This window comes from Canis lupus, chromosome 10, assembly GCF_011100685.1.
Source record: "Canis lupus familiaris isolate Mischka breed German Shepherd chromosome 10, alternate assembly UU_Cfam_GSD_1.0, whole genome shotgun sequence".
Taxonomy (NCBI): domain Eukaryota; kingdom Metazoa; phylum Chordata; class Mammalia; order Carnivora; family Canidae; genus Canis; species Canis lupus.
In genome coordinates, this window is record NC_049231.1 from 12,029,318 (window position 1) to 12,051,497 (window position 22,180).

At 39.7% G+C, this 22,180-nt stretch overlaps 1 protein-coding gene across 7 annotated transcripts in view; it reads left to right on the forward strand.

Annotated features, from left to right (window-relative positions):
• Positions 1 to 5,034: 5,034 nt before the first annotated feature.
• RAB3IP (RAB3A interacting protein) overlaps positions 5,035 to 22,180 on the forward strand; it is a 40,783-nt gene continuing 23,637 nt past the window's right edge. For 3 of the 7 annotated variants that reach the window (XM_038549995.1, XM_038549996.1, XM_038549997.1), the window contains exons 1-3: positions 14,929 to 14,953; positions 19,314 to 19,589; positions 20,478 to 20,736. In XM_038549995.1, coding sequence (XP_038405923.1) covers positions 14,943 to 14,953; positions 19,314 to 19,589; positions 20,478 to 20,736 — 546 coding nt within the window. In that variant the 5' untranslated portion in view covers positions 14,929 to 14,942. Of the gene's footprint in view, positions 5,162 to 5,395; positions 5,530 to 8,190; positions 8,316 to 14,928; positions 14,954 to 19,313; positions 19,590 to 20,477; positions 20,737 to 22,180 lie in introns of those variants that run through there. The other 4 variants (XM_038549992.1, XM_038549994.1, XM_038549993.1 and 1 more) reach the window with 4 other exon arrangements.

A 22,180-nucleotide genomic window follows, 5' to 3' on the forward strand; every position in this document is an offset into this window, starting at 1 on the left:
CGCCTTCAATTTCTCCTTCTCAGAGACTGGCAGTGGTAGGACTGCTCAAGTCGCAGTCTTTTTTCCATCTTGCCTCAGCAACAGAATGCTTCCTGCATATATGGGATGTTTGAACATTGCTCTTTCAACTGTGCCTTACCTCCCTCTCTTTTTAATAAGTCAGGTTGACTGGAGGCACTGCTGCCAACACATATACTGGATTCCCTTGTTTCAAATGCAGGACTGTTGGTTTTGCCTCCAGGGTTAGTCTTTTATTTGTCTGACAGTGTGCTTTGTTAATGCTTCCTGATGGCTATAGCCCTCGACATCTTTGATCTGATTGCTTAAGCCTGGGTCACATGCTCACCCTTGGAGAGACAGAAATCTGTTCCACTTGAATCATATGGACTGAACATGGTGAAAGGGTACTTCTCCAAATAAAATCATTGTGCTGATTTCAAAAAGGTATAATGTATGCTGAACATGAAAGACAGAGGGAGGGAGGGAGAGAGAGAGAGAGGGGATATTTAATGGCTTGCTGCATTAAACAAATTCATCCTTTGAAATGTTTCTCCTTTCCTGTATTTATCACAGTGTAGGCGCTCATTATCTCACAGTAGCTTCCTATTTAATCTTCTTGCCTCCCATTACCCCAACCCCTCACCCCCCAGCCCTGAGTACATTTTGGGCATTGCCACCACATTACTCTTCTTGAAGCACCCTTTTGACCATTTCAACCCCAAATCTCTTAGGAACTCCCTTCTGACTCCCAAAGGCCGCATTCCTCAGTTTGGCATTTATAATCTCCCACCGATTGGCTGCCATGTATCTCTCCAGGCACCATCCACCTGTACGTGGTCCGGGTGCCACTAGTGTGCCCTGCTCCCCATCACTGGACCCTCTGCACACTTTCGTTACCATGCCCCCTGCCTTTGCTCCATTTGTACCTTCTCCCCCAGCACCATTTTCCTCCTCTGAAGTCAGCTCAGATGATGAGCCAGAGACAGCTAGTTCCCTCTAAGATCTGTTCTCCTCTTGTTCTTTAGTATTAGAACTACTGATTTTTAGCTGGGCACGTGGCTATCAGATAGAAAGGACATGTTTCAATGTCACTTATACTTAAGTTCTGATCAATGGGGGGTAAGCATAGTGATGTTTACAACAACTTCTGCAAGTGTTTTTTTTTTTTTTTTTTTTTTTTTTTTAAGATTTATTCATTTATTTGGGAGAGAAAGAGGGAGAGTAGGAGGAGGGGCAGAAGGAGAGAACCTTCAAGCAGACTCCTCACTGAGATCAGAGTCTGATGCGGGGCTTGATCCCAAGACCCATGAAATCATGACCTGAGCCAAAACCAAGAGTCAGACAGTTAACAAACTGGGCTTCCTGGGTGCCCCTGCAAGTGTTATTAAATAAGAGGGGTGTGTCCTTTTCTGCCCCTATCTCTTTTCTGCTGGCTGGAAATAAGGATGTGATGGCTGAAGCTGGAGCAGCCATTATGGACCATAAGGTAGAAGCTGCTTGTTCAATATGGTAAAGCCATATGATGAAGACCTCCTGTGTCTGCGTTGATCAGAGAGCCACCAATGATTCCGAATCTAAGCAAAATGGGGGAATTCTTTTAAGAATACAAGGATTTGGGGATCCCTGGGTGGCTCAGCAGTTTAGCACCTGCCTTCGGCCCAGGGCGTGATTCTGGAGTCCTGGGATCCAGTCCCGCATTGGGCTCCCTGCATGGAGCCTGCTTCTCCCTCTGCCTGTGTCTCTGCCTCTCTCTCTCTCTCTCTCATGAATAAATAAATAAAATCTTAAAAAAAAAAAAAAAAAGAATGCAAGGATTTGTCACAGAACCTATGCGTAGGAATGAAGGACGCCTCAGGAGGAATTTGTGACTGTGGGGAAGCCACGAGGTCTCTCATTGTGCCTCACGTCTCCTTCTCTTCTCACTGCAGATTATTTATGTGCCTGTCATAAGTATGTGTTTAATAGATGGCAATGTATGCAGCTTGTTAAAATGACTCTGAGAAAACCGTACATTTTTAGAGTCTAAGCTCTCCTGTTAACCTTTTTTCTCTCAGCCGTCCAATTTTTTTTAGTTGTTTATTCCAACCTCAGAAAAAGGGCCTGAAATACAGAATTGTCCATAACTGATCTAATAAAAGACACTTCAGAGACAGCTCTCCTTTTGTACAGGAGTTGCAAAAGCAAATTTTTATGGGAATGCAAACACTGGCTCAGAAATAATTATTTTGCTAGACAAGGAAATGATAGATTATTCTTGGTTTATTTTTCCCTGTAACCAGCCTTTTCCTTCCTCTTTGTTTTTTTGTTTTGTTTTGTTTTGTTTTTGTTTTGTTTTTGCATTATTATTTACTGTCTGGGTTCCTGCTTTACTTAGTTTTTTGCCCTTGAGGATTTCTTATGTTCTTGTCAGCTTATTAAAATGTTTGATAAGATATTATATATATTTTACTGAGCATTTTGAGTTGCTTTTCATGGGACAATCAGCCAGTCTCTAGTGTGCCATTCTGCAGGACATGAAGTCCGGTATGCTTTTTAGAGTTTTAGCCTCATTTGTTTGTAAGATATTACCCTGTATTCTGAAGACCCAGGTCCTAACTTTGGTGGCCCAAGCTCCCCATCTGAAAAGAGGAGGACTAACTACCCTTCTACCTAGGTCCAATTGTTTTTTATAAAAGACTCATGACACAGTGTGAAGTCAGCTTGAAACTGGGAAGTACCTAGTTTCCGGGCTTTGTAAAAAAAAAAAAAAAAAAAAAAGAGGCAAACAAGCAATAAAAGATTATAACTAAGGATAACAACTCTAGAAAGACTTGTTCAATTGAAAATTTCTAGATATTTGCAATCACCTCTTTCATTTTCTGGAATCAGGAATGGATGGGAAAGTCTTAAGATCTCGTTTAAAATACAGTATTATTTTATATGAATGAAAGAGAAAGAAAGCAAATTTGAGCACCCCACAAAATCTATCATGTTTTTAAAGTTTGTGAAGGGTCTATCCTTTAATATATGGGTGAGCAATCTAATGGAAGATGCTTACAACACTTTATATACTTTGCAGGCTGAGATTCTGAGTGTTTCACGCTTTGTAATGCATCTTGGTCTCTGTGCTGCAAGGACAATGAGATGTTATTATAGGTGACTACTCATATCACTCTTCTCATCCTCAAACTGTGTTCACAGGTTAAGTATGTGAGAGGAAACACCTCTACATACATTCCGAAGACCTCTTAGATTTGCAAATGGACCAGCCTGGGACTCAGGCATAAGGGTACTGCTTACTACTTCCAGTAGATGCTTGATGTCTTCACTCCTGTATCAAACATATCACAGGGCCTGTCCTCTTAACATTTATATAACAAGATAGTACATCTGCATGTATGCCATTTACTCATCTGCCTTTATTGAGCCAGTCATACTACATGTCAGGTCTTGTGCTAGTTGTCAAGAGATTCATAGTAATTAGGAAAATAGATAAACTGCAATTATCATTCTACGTGATAAGTGCAAGAAAGAGACAAGGTCCTCTGGGAGCAGAGTCAAGAGCACCTAACCCATACGAGGGCGGATTAGGGCTGAGTGGCAAGCCACAGGGAAGGGTTCACAACAGAATTGATGCTTAGTCTGGATAATGAAGGATAAGCAGGAATTAGGTAAGGAAAAGGTGGAAGGTCAGGACTTAGCAAGAAAAAGGAGTAGCATATGCAAACATGACATGTCTGAGAGAGTACAAGACTGCAGAACCCCGTAGTTTGCTGTATGCTGAGTTTATCCATCCCACCTAGTTATGGTTAATGCCTGTCTCCCCTGCCATGTTCCAGTTCTTGCAGCGGAGATTGTGTGTCATGGTTTCTTTGTCCCTGTGTCCAGCAGTAGGCACAGAGATGGAGCCCAGTAAATGACGAGTAATACTATTCACCCAGGACAGGACATCAGTGGAAGGGAGGATAGTTAGGAGTCCACTCATGGAGGAAGATTATCTCGTGACAGTGAATAGGAAATGGGATAGATTTAATAATTATTTGGGAATTAGAATGGATAAGACTTGCTACATTGGCCATGGGATATAAAAGAGTAAACAATGACTTTCCAGATTTCTGTTTGGATTATAGGTGGATGAAAACAACAACGTTATTAATAATAATAGCTGATATTCATGAGGCCCTGTGCATCATGCAGTACACTCTTTTACATGTATTAGACCACTTAATCTCTGAACGAGAAAAAAAAAAAAAACTCAGTGAGGTAGATACACTTATTATCCCTGCTTACCGAGGAGAAAATTGGGACTATTAGAGATCAACTTGCCCAAAGTCACCCAGCCAGCAATAGCGATTTCAAGCCCAGGAATTGATTCCTGTGGTCCTAATCTACTCCTCTTCATTGCCTCTAACCAATATGATCAATATTTATAATGATGGCCCAATTCAATGTCTGTCCCATAAATTGCACGTCTTTTGCTAAACCTAGAGACATAAACGGTGATCGCCCCTTTTGGATCCGAGTTGGGAATTTCGTGCTGTATTTTCACTTTTCCTATCTGGAGAACTCAAGTGGGGTGGAAGTTTGGTCTAAAAAAAAAAAAAAAAAAAAAGTTGACCCAAAAGAGAGAAGGCGGGCACAGAAGGGACATTCTCGAATGCTCTAGGCGCTGTGCAAAGGATGGAATCCGGTGTGTCCCACCCCAGTCGCACCCCCCCCGCCCCCCGCACAGGGTAAGGTACGCGTGGACTGCGAGTTGCAGGTTGTGCTCGCGGCCCCCCACTCGCGCCGCCTGCAGAGCCCAGGGCGCCCCCGCCCCGCGCGGGGAGCCCCCGTTCCCACGGCAACCGCCCGCCCAGGCACCTGCCGCGCGCCCCGGACCCTGCGAAGACCCCGCCTGGCGCCAGGGGGCGCCGGAGCGCACCGGCTCCTCCCGCCCCCGCGGGCCCCGCCCCGGCCCCGCCTCGGCCCCGCCCCCGGCCGCTCCCGGCGCCCGGCCCCGCCCCCCGCGCAGGCGCAGTCCCGCGCTCCCCCGGCGGCCCCGGCGCAGTGCGCCCGCCGCGGCCGAGCGTGTAGCGGCGTCTGCCGGCCGCCCTGTGCCCTCGGCGCGGCTCCCGGGCGCGCTCGGTACCGCGCGGAGAGCTCCGCTGGGCGCGGGCAGCGGCCCCGGTGGTTTCGTCAGGTGAGTGCAGCCGCGGGAGGCAGAGGCCCGGGCGCGGAGCACCGCCCCCCCCGCCCCCCCGCCCCCCCGCGGCGCCCGCCTCCCGCCCGCGAGCCCCGAGCGGCGGCCGCGCAGGTGCAGGTGCGGGTGCAGGTGGGGGCGGGGACCCGGCGGGCGGCGGCGGCGGGCTCGGCGCCTCGGGGTGCCTGGGGCGGCGGCAGCAGCAGCAGCTCCTCCCCCGGCCCCGGCCCCGGCCCCGGCCCCGGGCGCGGGCGCGTTACTCATTAACTGCGCGGCCCCGAGCGCCCGCGACCCGGAGCCCGGGGTACCTGTCGGCCGGGCGCGCGCGGCTCGGAGCAGGGGGGGGTTCCGAGAGAGCGCCCCAACAGGTGGGGACCGGGGCGGGGCCTGGGCGGGGATGGGGGGCCTCGCGGTCGCGGGGGGTTCACGGGGGGACGGGTCCCGAGAGAGCGCCCCAACAGGTGGGGACCCCGCGGGGGGGCCCGCGGTCGCGGGGGCGCGGGTTACGGGGAGGTGGTTCCAAGAGAACTCCCAAACAGCTGGGGACTCCGCGCCGCGCGGGACCTGGGGCGGGGCGGGGATGGGGGTCCCGCGGTCGCGGGGGGGTCACGGGGGGGGCGGGTCCCGAGAGAGCGCCCGAACAGGTGGGGACCCCGCGGCGCGCGGGACCTGGGGCGGGGCGGGGATGGGGGCTCGCGGTCGCGGGGGCGGGTCACGGGGGCGGGTTCCCAGAGCGCCCGAACAGGTGGGGACCCTGCGGCGCGGGACCTGGGGCGCGCTGAGGCCGTGGGCCTGGCCGCGGAGTCCCCCCCGGAGGGACGAGCGACGCGCGGGGCCGGGGCGTAGGGGTCACGGTGGGCAGGTGTGGGCAGGTGTCGGCGGGGCCGGCCAGCGCCGGTGGACTCGACAAGTGACGATGCCAGGTGCACTCCGCGGCGCGCGAAGAGGTGCCAGTTGTGGGATTAAGGAAGCAGACCTGCCTGGCTCGGGGGATGCGGGGTACCCCGTGCCGACCCTGAAGCCGCAGCGGGTGTAGGTTCGTGGAAGGACCGCGTATCCCCAGGCCACCTGTTTCACGCTCCTCTTTCCCGCTCCAGCCCCTTCCTTTCAGGGTAGGAAAAAAAAAAGCCCTGTGATCTTTTGCCGTGGAATGATTGCATAACTGGAGGAGACCGATAAGCGGATTAAAACTGTCCTGTTGTAAATTGATCGGAAGACCCGGGTTCTGTTCCTTATCCTCATTCTTATTTTGTTGTTCATACGGTTGGTTTTTTTTTTTTTTTTTTTTTTTAAAGGTGAGTGACAAATCAAGGGGAAAAGAGGCAGAATAGATTTGTAGGTCATAGTAAATATTTGATACTGTTAAATATTCCACCAGTATTATGGGGCCTTGTTCTGTTAACGTTTGTTATTTATTTACTAGTACTAGTACTGCGCATTTTAATAGGGCTTTCCATGTGTGGACAGACATTGAATCTCAGCTGTGGTTTATGGGATCTAATCCTAAAGCCCTTGTGGAATTTATAGAAGTTACTGTAGCAGTTCCTACTATTTTACTACAGTAGCGTATTCCTTATTACTGGAAGAAAAGCCTTTGAATTTTTTTTTTTTTCATTTTCCACTAAAGTTAATGTATTAGTTCATACGTTCATTAATCAAAGAGGAACACTTTACTGTAACTCCTCCTTGTGTGTTTGGGCAACAATTCAACTGTGATATTGAATACCTCTAACCTTTTACCAGGTTAGATACTTGTTTGGCAATTTGTGGGTTTTCTAATTAGATATACTGTACTTTTTGAATTAGTATAGTTTTGCATAAGCTTCCTTTAGTATTTTTTTTCCTGTAACTTTTTTTAAACCCTCAGTTCCCCACGACACACACACACAGGTATTCCACAAATAATTTTTATAATGGAAAGTTTCTTAGAAATCTAGATCCCCAGCAGTGTTTAATACAGCAGAGCAAAAACTTGTAGTTCACAGTAGTTTTGCATCTATTATTGTAGTTAGTGCATTTTTTTCCCCCCTCTTCTCGGCGGGACTGACTAAACCATCAGCTAGTGAAATGAAAAACTATTAATCTGTTTTGAAGTTTTATTTCCATTACTTACTGTGCATGTGATCTTCAGTAAATCATATAACCTCCCTAAGCTTATTTTCTCCATTTGTAAGTGGATAGAGTATTAGGTCAAACCATGTGACTGCCAGTTTTCGACTGTTTTCAACATGATTCAGACTAATAGGAACGTTTTAATGGGGGGATGCGAATTAAATGAGTACTCCACGTGAGATGTGGGGGATGGGGGAAAGCAGCAAATACTAGCTTGGTAGTGGGCCATACACTGTGTCCTAGGTACCTTGACTCTTTTGGTCTCGAATTCCTGGGATATAGGTGGTATTATCACATTTTACAGATTAGGAAATTGAGGCTCAGGTAAAATAACTTGCCTGTGGTTACTTAGTTGTTGGTGGTCTTATAGATGATTAATGGCAAAGCCGGGATTGAAATCTGAGTATGGCTGCCCTAAACGGAACTCTTAACACGCTTGCTCCTTCCATTCCTTTCTACATCTTCTGTAGAAGAGCTTTATAGTTTTAAGCAGACAGCTGATGAAAGGTGTTATTGTCATTTGTATTTCTAATTTAAAAGCATCCAGGTTTTCTGGTGATGGTGCTACCTCTACTGCTTCTCCTGCTATTGAGCTTATAGCTTACCGGGTGTCAGATTCTGGTCTAAGCACTATCCCAAGTCATTGACTCTCATAGTGACTTGGGAGTTAGCTAATGCTTTGTTCCATTTTATAGTTGAGAAGACTGAGACACTGGGAAGTTACGTAGCTTGCTTTAAGGTCACACGGCTAATGAAGCGACAGGACTGGATTAGAAAAGTCAGGCAGTTTGTGTTTAATGTCCATGCTCTTAACGCTACACCCCACTACTTCATGCGTAGATTGTAACACTGAATTGTTTTTAATTAAGCTTTTATGAGATACTTAATATTAGTATAATAAGTAATTCTTGATGTGTCACCAGAGATTTGTAAATGAGATCTTCATTGAGCATCTATCTACTCTGCAAGTCACAGTGAGAAGTGAAAGGAAAGGATTCATGGAGCCCAGAAGACAGGCCTTATAATCACTCTCGTGTGTTTTGTAAGTTTCTCAGAATTTAGAAGTCATGTTTCACACGTACCTGTTGTCATTTTAAGGAGTGCCAAACAAGACAAAGCATTAGAAACAGTTGGAGAGTGGGGAGGAAGGATGAGTTGTGGACAGGTAGTGCGTGTTAAGGTAATGAGGGAAAACTTTCAGGATATTCGGAGGGAGTACACTTTTTTAAGTGTAAAGCTTTATCTCACATAAAGTTTCAGTTCAGGTGTAGTTCACTAAAGGGTAGTAAGTTGATTCCTAAATTAAATACTTCATTTCTCCTGGGTATTTTAAAAATAAAATATCTGAGCTTTTGAAAACTCCTTACTAGCTAATTTCTCCTGTTCTCCTTAGTTTTTCCAGGTAGTATTTCTTTCTTTTTTTTTTTTTCTCTCTCTCTCTCTCTCTTTTATGCCTCCAGAGTATGGAATACATGCTTTTCTTAGTTTTGGCAGTCATATTGTCTTCTAATGTTTGTTGACAGTGAGTTCTCTGTCTCTAGTGTACAGGTGCCTTGAAGGCAGGGCCTAAGTCATCCTACTCCGTGTTACCACTTTAGCACTGGGCCTGGAACCCGGAGGTACTGGGCTGTGTTTGGTGATGCGTGTCAGTGGAAGAATGTCAGGATGTGCTGAGGTTGATCTAGCAGGAGTAACGGAAGTATGTGCGGAGTAAGAATCGCAGGGACTAAGGGAAAGAGGGGAGGGATATACTTCCAGCAGGTAGCATGAATTTGCTGTTTTTCCCTCTGTTTTCCTTTTCAACTTAACAACTAAATGAGGTAGTTTTTATAAGCTTGAATTGTATCTAGTCATGGTTAGAAAAAGGTGAAAAAGTCATCTTGATTCATATTAGAGTATGGGCATCAGAAAATTAGAAAGCTGTAGCCATACGCTGAGATTACTCAGAGGAAATGAATGGAAATTATTGAAATAGTTCAAGTTTGTAGAGGATTTATTTCTTGTAGTTAGCAGGGTTGTAAACATAAGCGTACGTAATGAGGTGGATAGAAGTCTACACACGTGAACTGTCGTCTGGTATAAAGAAACTCTGCAAGTACGTGAGAGTAACTTAGAAGCTTAAAAGAGCATATGATGCTAAGAATTAATTTTTTTTTTTTTTTTTTGCTATGAATTAATTAAATAAGTGAATGGTAATTTGATGTGCCCAGATAGTAGTAGTGAGTGTTTGGGAGCATCTGGTTGAGAGGTCAGGGTAAAATATAAAAAAACAAAACAAAATAAATTCAGAAAAAGTAAAGTACTTTTTTTCAGAAAACTAAAAATGCATTAATTTTTTATAGGAAGAAAATTACATTTGAACTCTATATGTCAGGAGAAAACTTGTTTTCCTTTTTATGTTAGATAAATAAGGATCCCTTGTGGTTGTAAGACAAAACTCTTAGTATGCTCTTGTGATTTTCTCTTTCCTGTATTCATTCTTAGATCCTTTTTTTTTTTTTTTTAATTTATTCATGAGAGACACACAGAGAGAGACAGAGGCAGAGACACAGGCTGAGGGAGAAGCAGGCTCCACCCAGGGAGCCCGATGCGGGACTCGATCCTGGGTCTCCAGGATCACGCCCTGGGCCGAAGGCAGGCGCTCCACTGCTGAGCCTCCCAGGCGTCCCCTTCTTATATTTTTATAGATAGCACGTGTTTGTATTGTGCTTTGCAATCTCTGGAACATTTTTACACTGACAGGTAAGCCATTTGATTTTTTTTTTTCAGATATAGGTACTGGAGGTAATACCACCCATTTATAGATGTTGAAACTGAGGCCCAGAGAAATTAAGTGACTTGTGCAAGTTTACACAGCTAGTTAATGACGGAACCTGAGCTAGAAAAGTTTTCTGAAACTACTTTGATAAAATGCTCAGGGTGCCCCAAACTTTTTACAAACTCAGTTTATCTAGTCTTGATACTCTTTCAAGGAACTTAATTGTTTTACCTCTATTTTTGATTCCAAGGTAGCCTGGAATCACTCTACTCTTTCTGCTTTGCTATTCATTCCCTCTCTAAAGACTTTTATTGCTTTTTTTTTTTTTTATCCAGTCAACATACATCTCAGTGCCTGCTGAATGTTGACATATATTCTTGCACATGTAAAATAAGAAGGCTTCCACTATTAGGAAAAAGAAACTTGGAAAACATTATTTTTTAATATTTCTGTTCCAAGGATTTGTAAATACAATATTCATAAGCCAGTTGCTAATTTCTGAGCATTTTCTGAAAACCCTTAATTTAAGGATTTGCAATAACTAGCATCTCTAAATAAGTCAGGTTGTGCATTTGCATCCTGTAAATTCGTAAATGGAACTTAATTTGTGATCTGTTTTAATAAGAGTGGGAAGATTGGGGATCCCTGGGTGGCGCAGCGGTTTAGCGCCTGCCTTTGGCCCAGGGCGTGATCCTGGAGACCCGGGATCGAATCCCACGTCGGGCTCCCAGTGCATGGAGCCTGCTTCTCCCTCTGCCTATGTCTCTGCCTCTCTCTCTCACTGTGTGCCTATCATAAATAAATAAAAAAAAAAATTTAAAAAAAAAAAAAAAAAAAAAAAAAAAAAAGAGTGGGAAGATTGTGTAGCTTGATTGACCATCCAATTTTTCCCTTTAGTTATTAATTAAATTTACACATAACATAGAGTGCTTCTTAAAATAGAAATGTGCTTTTTTGTTACTGTTACTACTAAAATGTTTGGGAAGCTGACTTTAAAATTATGGTAAATATTAATGGGAAAATTATTTATATATGTAAATACCACACATATATTTTTCCCCTTTGTTAATACAGTATTTGAATAAGTTTTAAAGCTGTTTAATTATGGAGAATTTCAAATAAAATAAGTAGATGCAAAAATGTAATGAACCTCAAAGTATCATTTAGCCCAGGAGTCAGCGAACAGGGTAAGTCCTGTCCTATCTACTTCTCCCCTTCTTGTATTATTTTGAGCAAATTCTAGGTATTGTACACTTTCATCTGTAAATACTTCAATATGTTTTTTAAACATTGAAGAGTAGTTACAATACTGTTACACACTTTTAAAAATTAACAATTCTTTAGTCTCAAATATCCAAGTTTTTTTGAATATTTAGGGGTAAGACCCCAATAATCAAGCATCTGTTTATTTTTATTTATATGCTTTCCTCCCCTCCTCCAAGTTCTATAAGAGGCTGAATTAGTATTTTAAATCCCACAAAACGGCAAAATAGAGAGGAAACGATGATAGCAAAGAGAATATAGGAAAAAAGAAGACAAAGCAATAGTGAATGCTCATTTCAGTAGCCATGAGAAACTTTAGTTTTCCCTTTCTGGACGTAAGACAAGGGTTCAGAGATTAAACAGTACTCTATTTAGATTACTAGAGTACTGTACATTAGATTACTAGAGAACGGATTACTGTTCACTCATTTATGGTTCATGGAGTGAGACCTGCCCTAGAGAGCCTCTGTCTTGATCTACCCTTTATCTGAATCCTGCCTCTCCACCCCACAATCAGTTTTGCCTTTTAAGTGGTTCTTGGGTGCAGTAGAGTCACGTTTCAGAATGACACACAGCAGGGTTAGAATCCTAGCCATTATTTACTGACCATTTGACTTTGACAAAATTACCTTTTCCGAACCGGTTTCTTTTTCTGTAAAAAAGAGATAAGAGCCAGTTCAAAGTATGCTTCGAGGAATAACTGGAATAATGTATATGTGTGTATGTCATACATGCAGAATGTGTATGTGTAAATGTAGGTCACACTCTTGTGTGTTTTTTTTTTCTTGTGTGTTTATATATGTATATGTGCACCTCCATCCCTTCCATCTCAAAGTATGACCTTGATCAGGCCTTTATAACCTCTTGGCGAGCCTGTTGCAGTAACGTCTTAACCAATTGCCTCTAGTCTCTCCTCTCTAGTTAAAAGTCCTCACTGCCTTGGGAGTCATTTTTTCCTAATGACTCCATCACAGCACTTGCTCAAATGTAGATCTCACCAACTCTTCAGGATAAACTACGCATTTTCCATGTTAAATGAAGCTTTTAATGATCTGTCACATGTTTGCTTCTCCAGCCTGATTTTGTCACTCTCTCCTTTGTTAGTTTCATTAGCGCCAAACCGTTATTCCCTGACTGTCCTGTTTTATTGCCTTGTCCATCTATTGGACTCCTACTCAGCATTTAAAATCTAGCTTATATTTTACTTCTGCTTGAAACATTCCATTCCCCCACAACCCTCAGGGTAATCATTTAGTGGCTCGCAGCAGGCTGTGCACCATCTCTTTAGTCCATTTTTGTAGTGCCATTCTTAGAACTTGGTGCCAGCATTTGCCCTGAGGATTGAAGCTGACAATCATTCTTCCGTTCTATGTAGAATAAACACAATTGATAGAAAATTTTATTTTAGGTGCACTAATATATGGTGCATATATTTGTTAAATAAAAAATATTTGTTAAATATGTTTTAAACATTAATGTTTTTTAAGCAAGTGAATGAATAGATGGAATTTGTAACACTCCAATTCATTATACACTAATGGCAGTCTAATTTTTAGTGACAGAAGCTGTTTCTTCTGTAATTCATGCTAAATTAAGAAGTCATTTGGGAATAATAAAAGCATCTGGACCTTCCGCCCTGCCTTCCATCCTCCAGCAGTCTGTCAATAAATTGAAAGAGGAAAATAACACATATGTAAACATCTATGTATGTTATATACAGTGTGTATATATACGCAGTATCATATATAGGTGCTTGCTTTGTTGAGGAAGAGCATTTAGAACAATACACTTATGATTTAATTTACTTTTAAATATTTTATTTATTCATGAGAGACACACAGAGGCAGAAACACAGGCAGAGGGAGAAGCAGGCTCCCTGCGGGAAGCCTGATGTGGGACTCGATCCCAGGACCCTGGGATCACGACCTGAACCCAATGCAGATACTCAACCACTGAGCTACACAGGCAACCCACACTTCTAATTTTAACAATATTTTTAAACCAAAAAAAAACAAAAAAACACCTTTTTTTTTTTTTTTCTTCTTCTTCTCTTTGATGATGATGTTTGTGCAGAGATAGTGTGAAAGAATATTTGGCCATTATTAGAAAAGACCTTAGCATCATAATTAGTAATAACTAATTTTAATTGGTCAGTGGCAGCTATGGTGCTAATCCCTTGATGAGTATTGTCTGGGTTAATTCTCAGAAACTTTTTGAGATAAGTACAGTTATTATCCACATTTTTCAGGTGAGGAATTTAGAGCTCTGAGGTCACATTGTCAGTAACCAGTAAGGCTAGGACCTGAGTCTAGTTCCAGAGTACAAGTTTTTTGGTGAGGTAGGGAATACTGGTTAATTCTTCCTATTGGGAAGTCAGACCCTGGTCTTCCTTCTGACACACAGATACACTCACCATCTTACAATCAGGATCTTGGGGGCCAGTTCAGTCACTACATAGGTGAAGATATTTGGGCTCAGAGAAGTTTAATGGCCTGTCCAAGTTTGCAGGTGTAAGTAGAGACTGGTCAAAACTAAAACCTTAGCTTTCTTCAGGTACTGGTGTTTCTGTTTTGCGGTGTACGTGTAACCTCCTGTGTTGGAAATGTTTTGCTTTCAAAGCATGTGCTTGGAGGAATTTTAGCAAATACAGAATTAAAAGTATTTAATTTTCAGATATTAAATTGATAGGGAAAAAGATTAAGGCTACAGCTTAAAAGTGCTTTTTCCCCCCTAGAAGTAGATACTTTGTTTCTTGCTTGTTAAGTAAGTCAAATGAGGGGAATGTGCTTTTTGTGAGAAAACAGATTTTATTTGTTCTTTTGAACTAATATAAATTGAGTTTCTTGATTTCATTTAAATTACGTACGCGTATTCATTTTATCCAAGTGTTTCAGTTTTTAACTGAAATATTGTACCAGCAATTCATCTTAATTCCTTGAGTTATCCTAAGGATGCCTCTTATTTTCAATTAGAAAATTCATTGTAATTAGAAAAATTTTTTTATGACATTAGGATTTTTTCCTAGGCATTCATTGATTAAATGAGCTAATACATGTGAAATTCTTAGCAACAGTATCTGACACATAGTTAGCTTTCAGCACATACTGGCTGCTATTTTTGCTAGGATGATACTTTTTGGAAGAAGAAATAACATGAAATACATATGGGTAATCAGAAGTAAATTGTTTTGGTCAACTTTTCCTTATGACTTGATGTCAGCTTTATTGCTTAGAATTCAGTAATAATAAAGGCAGATAGACTGTGTTGGTAATTCAGCCATAAGAATTTAATGTGGTCAACTTTTTCACACATTGGTAGTGATCCTTAACAGGTTTAGTTTATGAATTGGGATAATCTCCAAAAGAAATTAAATTCTTTGAATTCTTCATTACTTGATGCAAAGAATACTACTGCTTCAAAATAGCAGTTTATTTTTCTCATATGAAAACTTCAAATATGAAATAAATCTTAAAGCTTCCTTATATTTTAAAGAGCAAAAGATTTTCAGATAAGTGTGATGGGTGGCTCAATACCAGCTAACTTACATTTTATGGAAATTGTGTATGTTTGAAAAAAGGGACTGAATTTAATCTTATAATCTTTTTCAGAAGTGACTTGAATTTAAACAGTGTAAATGTATCCTCCGGAATGAATACATGGTAGGTCGAGGCACTGCTCAGAGGTGCTGTCCTAAGTGTTATGTGCATTTCTTTTCTTTGTCGTTATGTAAGGTCGAAAACCCGGGCACAGGGGCATCTGGGTAGCTCAATTGGTTAAGCACTTGACTCTTGATTTCAGCTCAGGTCATGATGTCAGTGTGGGAGGTTGAGCCTTGCATCAGGCTCCACGCCCAGCATGGGATTCTCCTTCACCCTCTCCACCCCGCTCAGCTGCGCTCTCTCTAAACAAAACAACACAACCCAGGCACAGATTTCCGGATGAGAGAGCTTAGGCACAGGTTGGCCCAATAATCAGACAGAAGCAGGATTCAAACCTGCCTCTCTTTGAGATTTGTATTTTCATTACTTTTGCTTCAGATTTTAGCATATTTATAATCTCAATATTTGTTTTGCTTTCACACCTTTGACATGCCTAAAAGCCCTTCCAAGGGCTTTGTCTTTCTTATTCTTTTTTTTTTTTTTTTTTAAAGATTTTTCTTTCTTTATTCATGAGAGACACACAGAGAGAGAGGCAGAGACACAGGCAGAGGGAGCAGGCTCCATGCAGGGAGCCCGATGTGGGACTCCATCTTGGGACTCCAGGGTCACGCCCTGAGAGGAAGGCAGATGCTCCACCGCTGAGCCACCCAGATGCCCCATTCTTATTAGTTCTTACTTGTACCTGATTCTTTTATTTTACCAGTTTTCAAAATAATGAATTGGCTCCCTAGCACCAATGAAAGGAGATTAATGAGATTTTGTTTTTATTTTTAGTATCATCATGAATTCAGTGATTTAAAAATATTTTTGTTTCAGTTCCTTACAGATAGTATCTGTTTGACGTTCAGATTGTCCTATCTTTGGTTAGTGGGAATCCTTTTGATACCACTCCAGTAGTCTTTGATAGCTCTCTTGCTTCCTGGTGTAACAGGATGTTCCAGGGTCATTTTGTACGGTACTGCCCTTGGCCTGGAAATCAGCCATTTCTCTTAGGAGGCCTTGTTCTTTTTTTGTAGGAAATGATATTACTCTGGGCACAAAGGGTACTCATTGCTCCTGAGTTGGTTACTGTTGTTTTTATCCTCCTCAGTGAATAAATTTAGGAATTTTTTGTTTTAATGGACTTTTTTTTTTTTCTGATTGATTCAAATTTAGAACTTGAGTTTTTACTTCTTTGATTTGATATTTGTATCTCATATGCTGAAAATCTTAATTCTGAAGGACATTTACATGATAACTTATTTCCTTAAAATTAATAGTTTCATGACAGCAATAATAATATTACTGAAAATAGTTAACTCTCTTCATATTCTTTTATCTTGTGAATGTATTCAGTAAGTGCATGTCTATGTTTTAAGACGACTTATATTAGCTCTTTTTTATGTTGTTAAGCTACTGTTCAATACACAGCTAAATTTGTTTTATTTTTAGGGATTCTATCTATCTATCTATCATCTATCTATTTATGATTTTATTTATTCAGAGAGATACAGAGAGAGGCAGAGAGAGAGAGAAGCAGGCTCCATGCAGTGAGCCTGATGTGGGACTCAGTCCTGGGTCTCCAGGATCATGACCTGGGCCAAAGGCAGGCGCCAAACAGCTGAGCCACCTGGGCATCCCTAGGGATTCTTTTCAAAACTTTAGTATTGTTTTATCATTTACATGGTTCCAAGTTCAAATTCAAATCTACAAGGCAAGGTCCATTTGGAAAAGTCTAGCTTTCATGCCTGTGTCCTCTTTCATGCCTGTTATCTCCTCTTCCTATAGATTCCCTATTTCTATTAGTTTTTGGTTTATCCTTCCACTTTTAAAATGTAAGTCCATATGCTTGGTAATACATCTATTGTACATACATGTACAGTTATATGTGTATGTTATATATATGTATTTTTAAAAAATTATATTTTCTCTTACGTAAAAGATAGCTTCTGTGCATAGTCACTTATTTTGTTTTTTAATTTGTTGATATATCCTCAGGATCCCTTCATAGCAGTATGTAGATATTATTCACTTCTTTTTACAGCTGTCTAGTGCTTCATTATTAAGATGTACATTAGCTCATTCAGTCTTTTGCTATAACAAGACTGTAGTCAGTCTTTTGCTGATGTTGCTAGTGTTATGCGTGTATCTGTTCTTTTTTATTTTGCTAGTGTATCTTTGGAATAAAGCCCTGAAAGTGGGGATGTTGGGTCATAGGTTTAATGAATATGTCATTTTGACAGATATTGTCAGATTTTCCTCCATAGGATTTGTACCATTTTGCATTTCCAGAAACGCAAATGCTTTCACATTCTATGACTCAGTGAACTTGTAAGGTGTAAAGATGTGCATTAAAAGCATAAGGGGTAGATGAAAGGAAGTCTCAAGTAGTTGCTGATAAAATGTCAAAGTTTAATGAAAACCTATTGTCTACTTGAAAGTGAATTTATTAGTAAGCTATATTCAAGTGAAAGTGAAATTTTCAGGGTTAGATGTTTGGTGTATGTGCGTATTATTGATAAAGAATGAAGAATATTCTTTTGGATGAAAAATAATAAGTTGAGTGTTAAACACTTTAAATTCCTGGTTAATATGATCTTTCATTTTGCAAGTGAATATTTTGGGTGAAAAAGAGAATTAGTTTTGTTTTGAGGACTGAAACTATTTGCTACAACAAAGAAAATGTTGATTGGATATGAAATTTGGCAGTTACAGGTTTAGTAGTTACAGTTTTCATTGTATATACCCTTGAAGGTTTGTGACATATTGTAATTGTACTTTTGAGAGAATATAATATTAGGTCACTTCTCTTCCTTCTTTGCTTTACTGCAGCCTTTTTATTCTTTACCTGTCTTATTTTAAACTCTTTTTATTAAGGATATGAAAGAATTTTTCAGTTTAGCGAATAAAATTTTTTGTATTTTATGAAGAAAGTAGGTGCTATATTGGTGCTTTTGTTTGGGAATTTGGGTAAGTTCTGGGAGGATACTGCTCATGATTATCACAGTTTTATTGTAGGAAGGAAAAAATTGAGAAGTGGGGTTGGGTTCAGATCATAGAAGACTGATTTTCAGGCTGTTAAATTTGGACTTTATCCTGTAGACAGTGGAAAATCAATACAGGATTTATAAGATTTACATTCTTCAAGTTAGAAATGTGAGTGGTACACTTTTTAAACTTGATGATGTAATTGAGTAGTTATGTGAAATACTTTTTCCTTACGGAGAAACATGTTATTGTTAATAGCTGACTATGGTAACAAATGTTTATTGAGGTCCTATTGTGTGCCAAGTACATAGCACAGTGTTAAGTACTCTATTTGGATTCTCTTAATCCTTATAGCACCCTGGAAAATGGAGAGAATGTTGTCATTCCCATTCTCATCCCTCAGAGGAGAAATTTAAGGCTTAACGCATTATCCTAAATTGGATCCGGGGCCTATAAAGAAAGCCATTATTGGGGCATTCTATGAAATTTGACTGGGGCTTATTGATTGAATGGTTGTATTAATCAGCATTAACTTCCTGATTTTGATGGTTTTATGGTTAGACAGGAAAATCTCCTTGTACTTAAGATTTATATATTGAGATATTAAGTGGTAATGGGCATCATGTCTAAAACCTATTCTCAAATGGCCCAAAATATGAACAGTTTCATAATTTGGGTAAAAGGTATACCTAAATTTGAAATTATCCATTGATCCTTGACAACATAGGTTTGAACTGTATGGGTCCACTTAAATGTGGATTTTTAATTTTGTTTGGATAAACACAATACTGTAAGTGTATTTTATTTTCCTTAATATTTTCTTTTAGCTTTATTGTAATAATAGTATATAATACATATAAGTACAGAATATATGTTAGGTGACTGTTATTGGATAAGGTTTCTGGTCAACAGGCCAACAGTAGTTAAGATTTGGGGGAGTCAAAAATTATATGTAGATTTTCGACTCTGTGGGGATTTGATGCCCCAGTTGTTGTGTTGTTCAGTGTCAACAGTTTAGGATAACGAATATATCTCATTCCAAGCATGCACGTCTATATATACATATTTTTAACTGCCTCTCTTACTCTAACCAGTGTCATATGATAGAAGAATTAAAAATCAAGCAAATTTTTCTTTTTCATCATACTTATTAGTTAACTCAGTTTAATAGCATATTAGCTATAACTTTCAAGTTTTGTTCAAATCAGATTGTTTGCCTTTTGTAATGTTTATACTTTGAGGTTAATAAATGTTAAAATGACTACAGTATTTTTTCTTTGCTTTTATTGTAAGTTTATAATTTATGATGGACTCTTAAACACATTCTCTAAGTTATACGTTTTAATTTTAAATGTCACTATAAAATAACTGCCTACTTTTTGTTTTAACATAGGTTGTCTTATGATGAGGCTTTTGCTATGGCTAATGACCCCTTGGAAGGCTTCCATGAAGTAAACCTTGCTTCACCTACTTCTCCAGACCTTCTTGGTGTGTATGAATCAGGAACTCAAGAGCAAACTACCTCACCAAGTGTCATCTATCGGCCACATCCTTCAGCTCTGTGCTCTGCCCCTCTTCAGGCTAATGCCTTAGATGTTTCTGATCTTCCCACACAACCTGTGTATTCATCCCCAAGACGTTTAAATTGTGCAGAAATATCTAGTGTCAGGTAGGAGATCATCAAGATCCTTATTTTGGAATATTATGTTAAACAAATGGACAATTTGCTTGGTTACCTTAAGTTTTGTTATTTCAGGAAATTTGAATAAGCTTGGCCATGAAAAGGAACAATACATGTTAATGTTAAAGAGCAAGGGTCTGTGAACTTTATTTATGTAAAGGGCCAGGTAGTAAATATTTTAGGCTTTGCCAGCCATACATACAATCACTGTTGTAGCTATGCAGCTCTGCTGTTGAAGTGTGAAAATAGCTACAGACAGTATGTAAATGAATAAACTCCAATAAAACTTTATGTATGGACACTGAATTTTGAGTTTCATATTATTTTCCTATGCCACAAAATATTATTTTGATTTTTTTTCAACCATTTGAGAATGTAAAAATGAATTCTTGGCTTGTGAGTCTTGCAAAAGAGGTAACAGGCTGGATTTAGCTTGCATTTAATTTTCTGACCCTTGTTCTAGAGTAACACTGTCATTCATTTTTTTTCTTTTATAAAGATTTTTATTCATTTTTTTCTTTTATAAAGATTTTAATTCATTTTTTAATAAAGATTTTTATTTTTTTCCTTTATAAAGATTTTTTCTTTTATAAAGATTTTTATTCAATTTTTTATAAAGATTTTTAAGTAACACTTATCAAATAGAACTTTCTGTGATAATGAAAATGTGATAGCCATTGGCTGCATGTGGCTATGAGGTTTGAAATGTCTTAGTTTGATTTTAATTTTTTATAATAATTAATTTTTTAAGTCAAATGTTAAATTCTTGCCATTAAACATGGTGGCTGTCACATTGGATAGTGTAGTTGTAGACCTTTGTGTTTATGCCAGATCTGTGTGAGCATATGCTGATGTTTTCTGAACTCTCCTTTACAGCATCCATGTTACAGATCCAACACCTTGTTCTACCTCTGGAGTCACAACTGGGTTAACTAAATTAACTACAGGAAAGGACAACTGTAATGCAGAAAGGGAGTTTTTACAGGGTGCAACTATAACAGAGGCTTGTGATGGCAGCGATGATATTTTTGGGTTGAGTACTGATAGTCTGTCCCGTTTACGAAGCCCATCTGTTTTGGAAGTCAGAGAAAAGGGCTATGAAAGATTAAAAGAAGAACTTGCAAAAGCTCAGAGGGTAAGCAGAAAAGATACTTTATTCTTTCATGTTTTGTATCTGAAATTAACATTTATTCATGAAGTGGGGCAACTCAGATGAAATCATTGCAGTGCTACATTTACTTTCCTATGTGCACAGTCTCAGCTCCTGTTGGGCAGCATCTAGGAATCTGTGAAATTAGTGGAGTAGTAAAGAAGCTCATCTGATAGTACTCACTGGGAAAATGAGAATCTGAAACTTTTTTTTTGTGTCACCTATGTTGCTTGCTCCCTGTCTTACAGTATCATTAATGCAAATTTGGTGGGTTATGTTCTATGTGTGGGTTTTCCCCTTATGTGTGGTTGACTTTATGGTCCTTCACTTGAAGTCATTTCATCCAAATCATTTTGTTTTGAGGAATTGTTTAGTAATAATTACCTTTCCCATTCAGCTGGGCTTGAATATTTTCTGTATTTTACCTTAGAGAATTTTCTTTTCTTGGTAATTTGCTGTATTTCCCATTTGGTCATGTTTAAAATTTCTGCTATTTCCAGTTTTATGGCTATGTCTTATTCTTTTTCTGTGACTGTAATTACATTTCAGAGGAAAGTTTATAGCACCAAATATTATAATTAGGAAAAGGGAAAAGTCTCAAATCAGCAATCTAAGCTCTCACTTTAAGAACCTAGGAAAGAAATAGTAAAATCAGATCAAACAGAAAGAAAGAAGTAATAAAGAGCAGAAATCAATGAAATTGACGATAGAAAAACTAGAGAAAATGAATGAAAGTGCTGAATCTTTAAAAAAAACAAAAACAAAAACAAAACCGGTATTGACAAACATCTAACATGACTGACAAAAAAGACAAATTATCAGTAGCAGGAATGAAATAGGTATCTAACTTCAGACATTGCAGATGTCAAAAATACAATAAAGGAATAATATGAACTCTATAAACTTGAGAGTTTACATCAAATGGACCCATTCACGTTTAGAAACTTGACAAGACATTTTTTATGTGTAATTTTTAGCATGTCAGTGTCATTTCACAAACATATATTCCCACTCTCTTTGCTACCAGACTTTTAAGAGTATAACATTGATTTTTGTATCCCTGGTGCTTAGCATAATACAATACAATGCCTGGCATATATGTCTCCTTATTAATGCTTCAGTGAATGGCCAATAACTAAAATAGCTATACACATAGCTTATATCTTTAACCTATTTTTGTGTTCCTTAAAGTGAGTTTCTTGCAGGTGATACAGAGTTAGGTTTTGCTTTTTTATCCATTCCAGTAATTTCTACCTTTTAATTGGCATATTTAGACCATTTACACTTAATGTGATATTGATATGGTTTAGTTTAAATCTGCAATTGTACTGTTTTGTTTGTTCCATTTGTTCTTTTTCTTTGTCCTTCTTTTGGATTAATTCCACATTTCTTTTTATGATTTCATCTTATCTCCTTTGGCTTATCAATT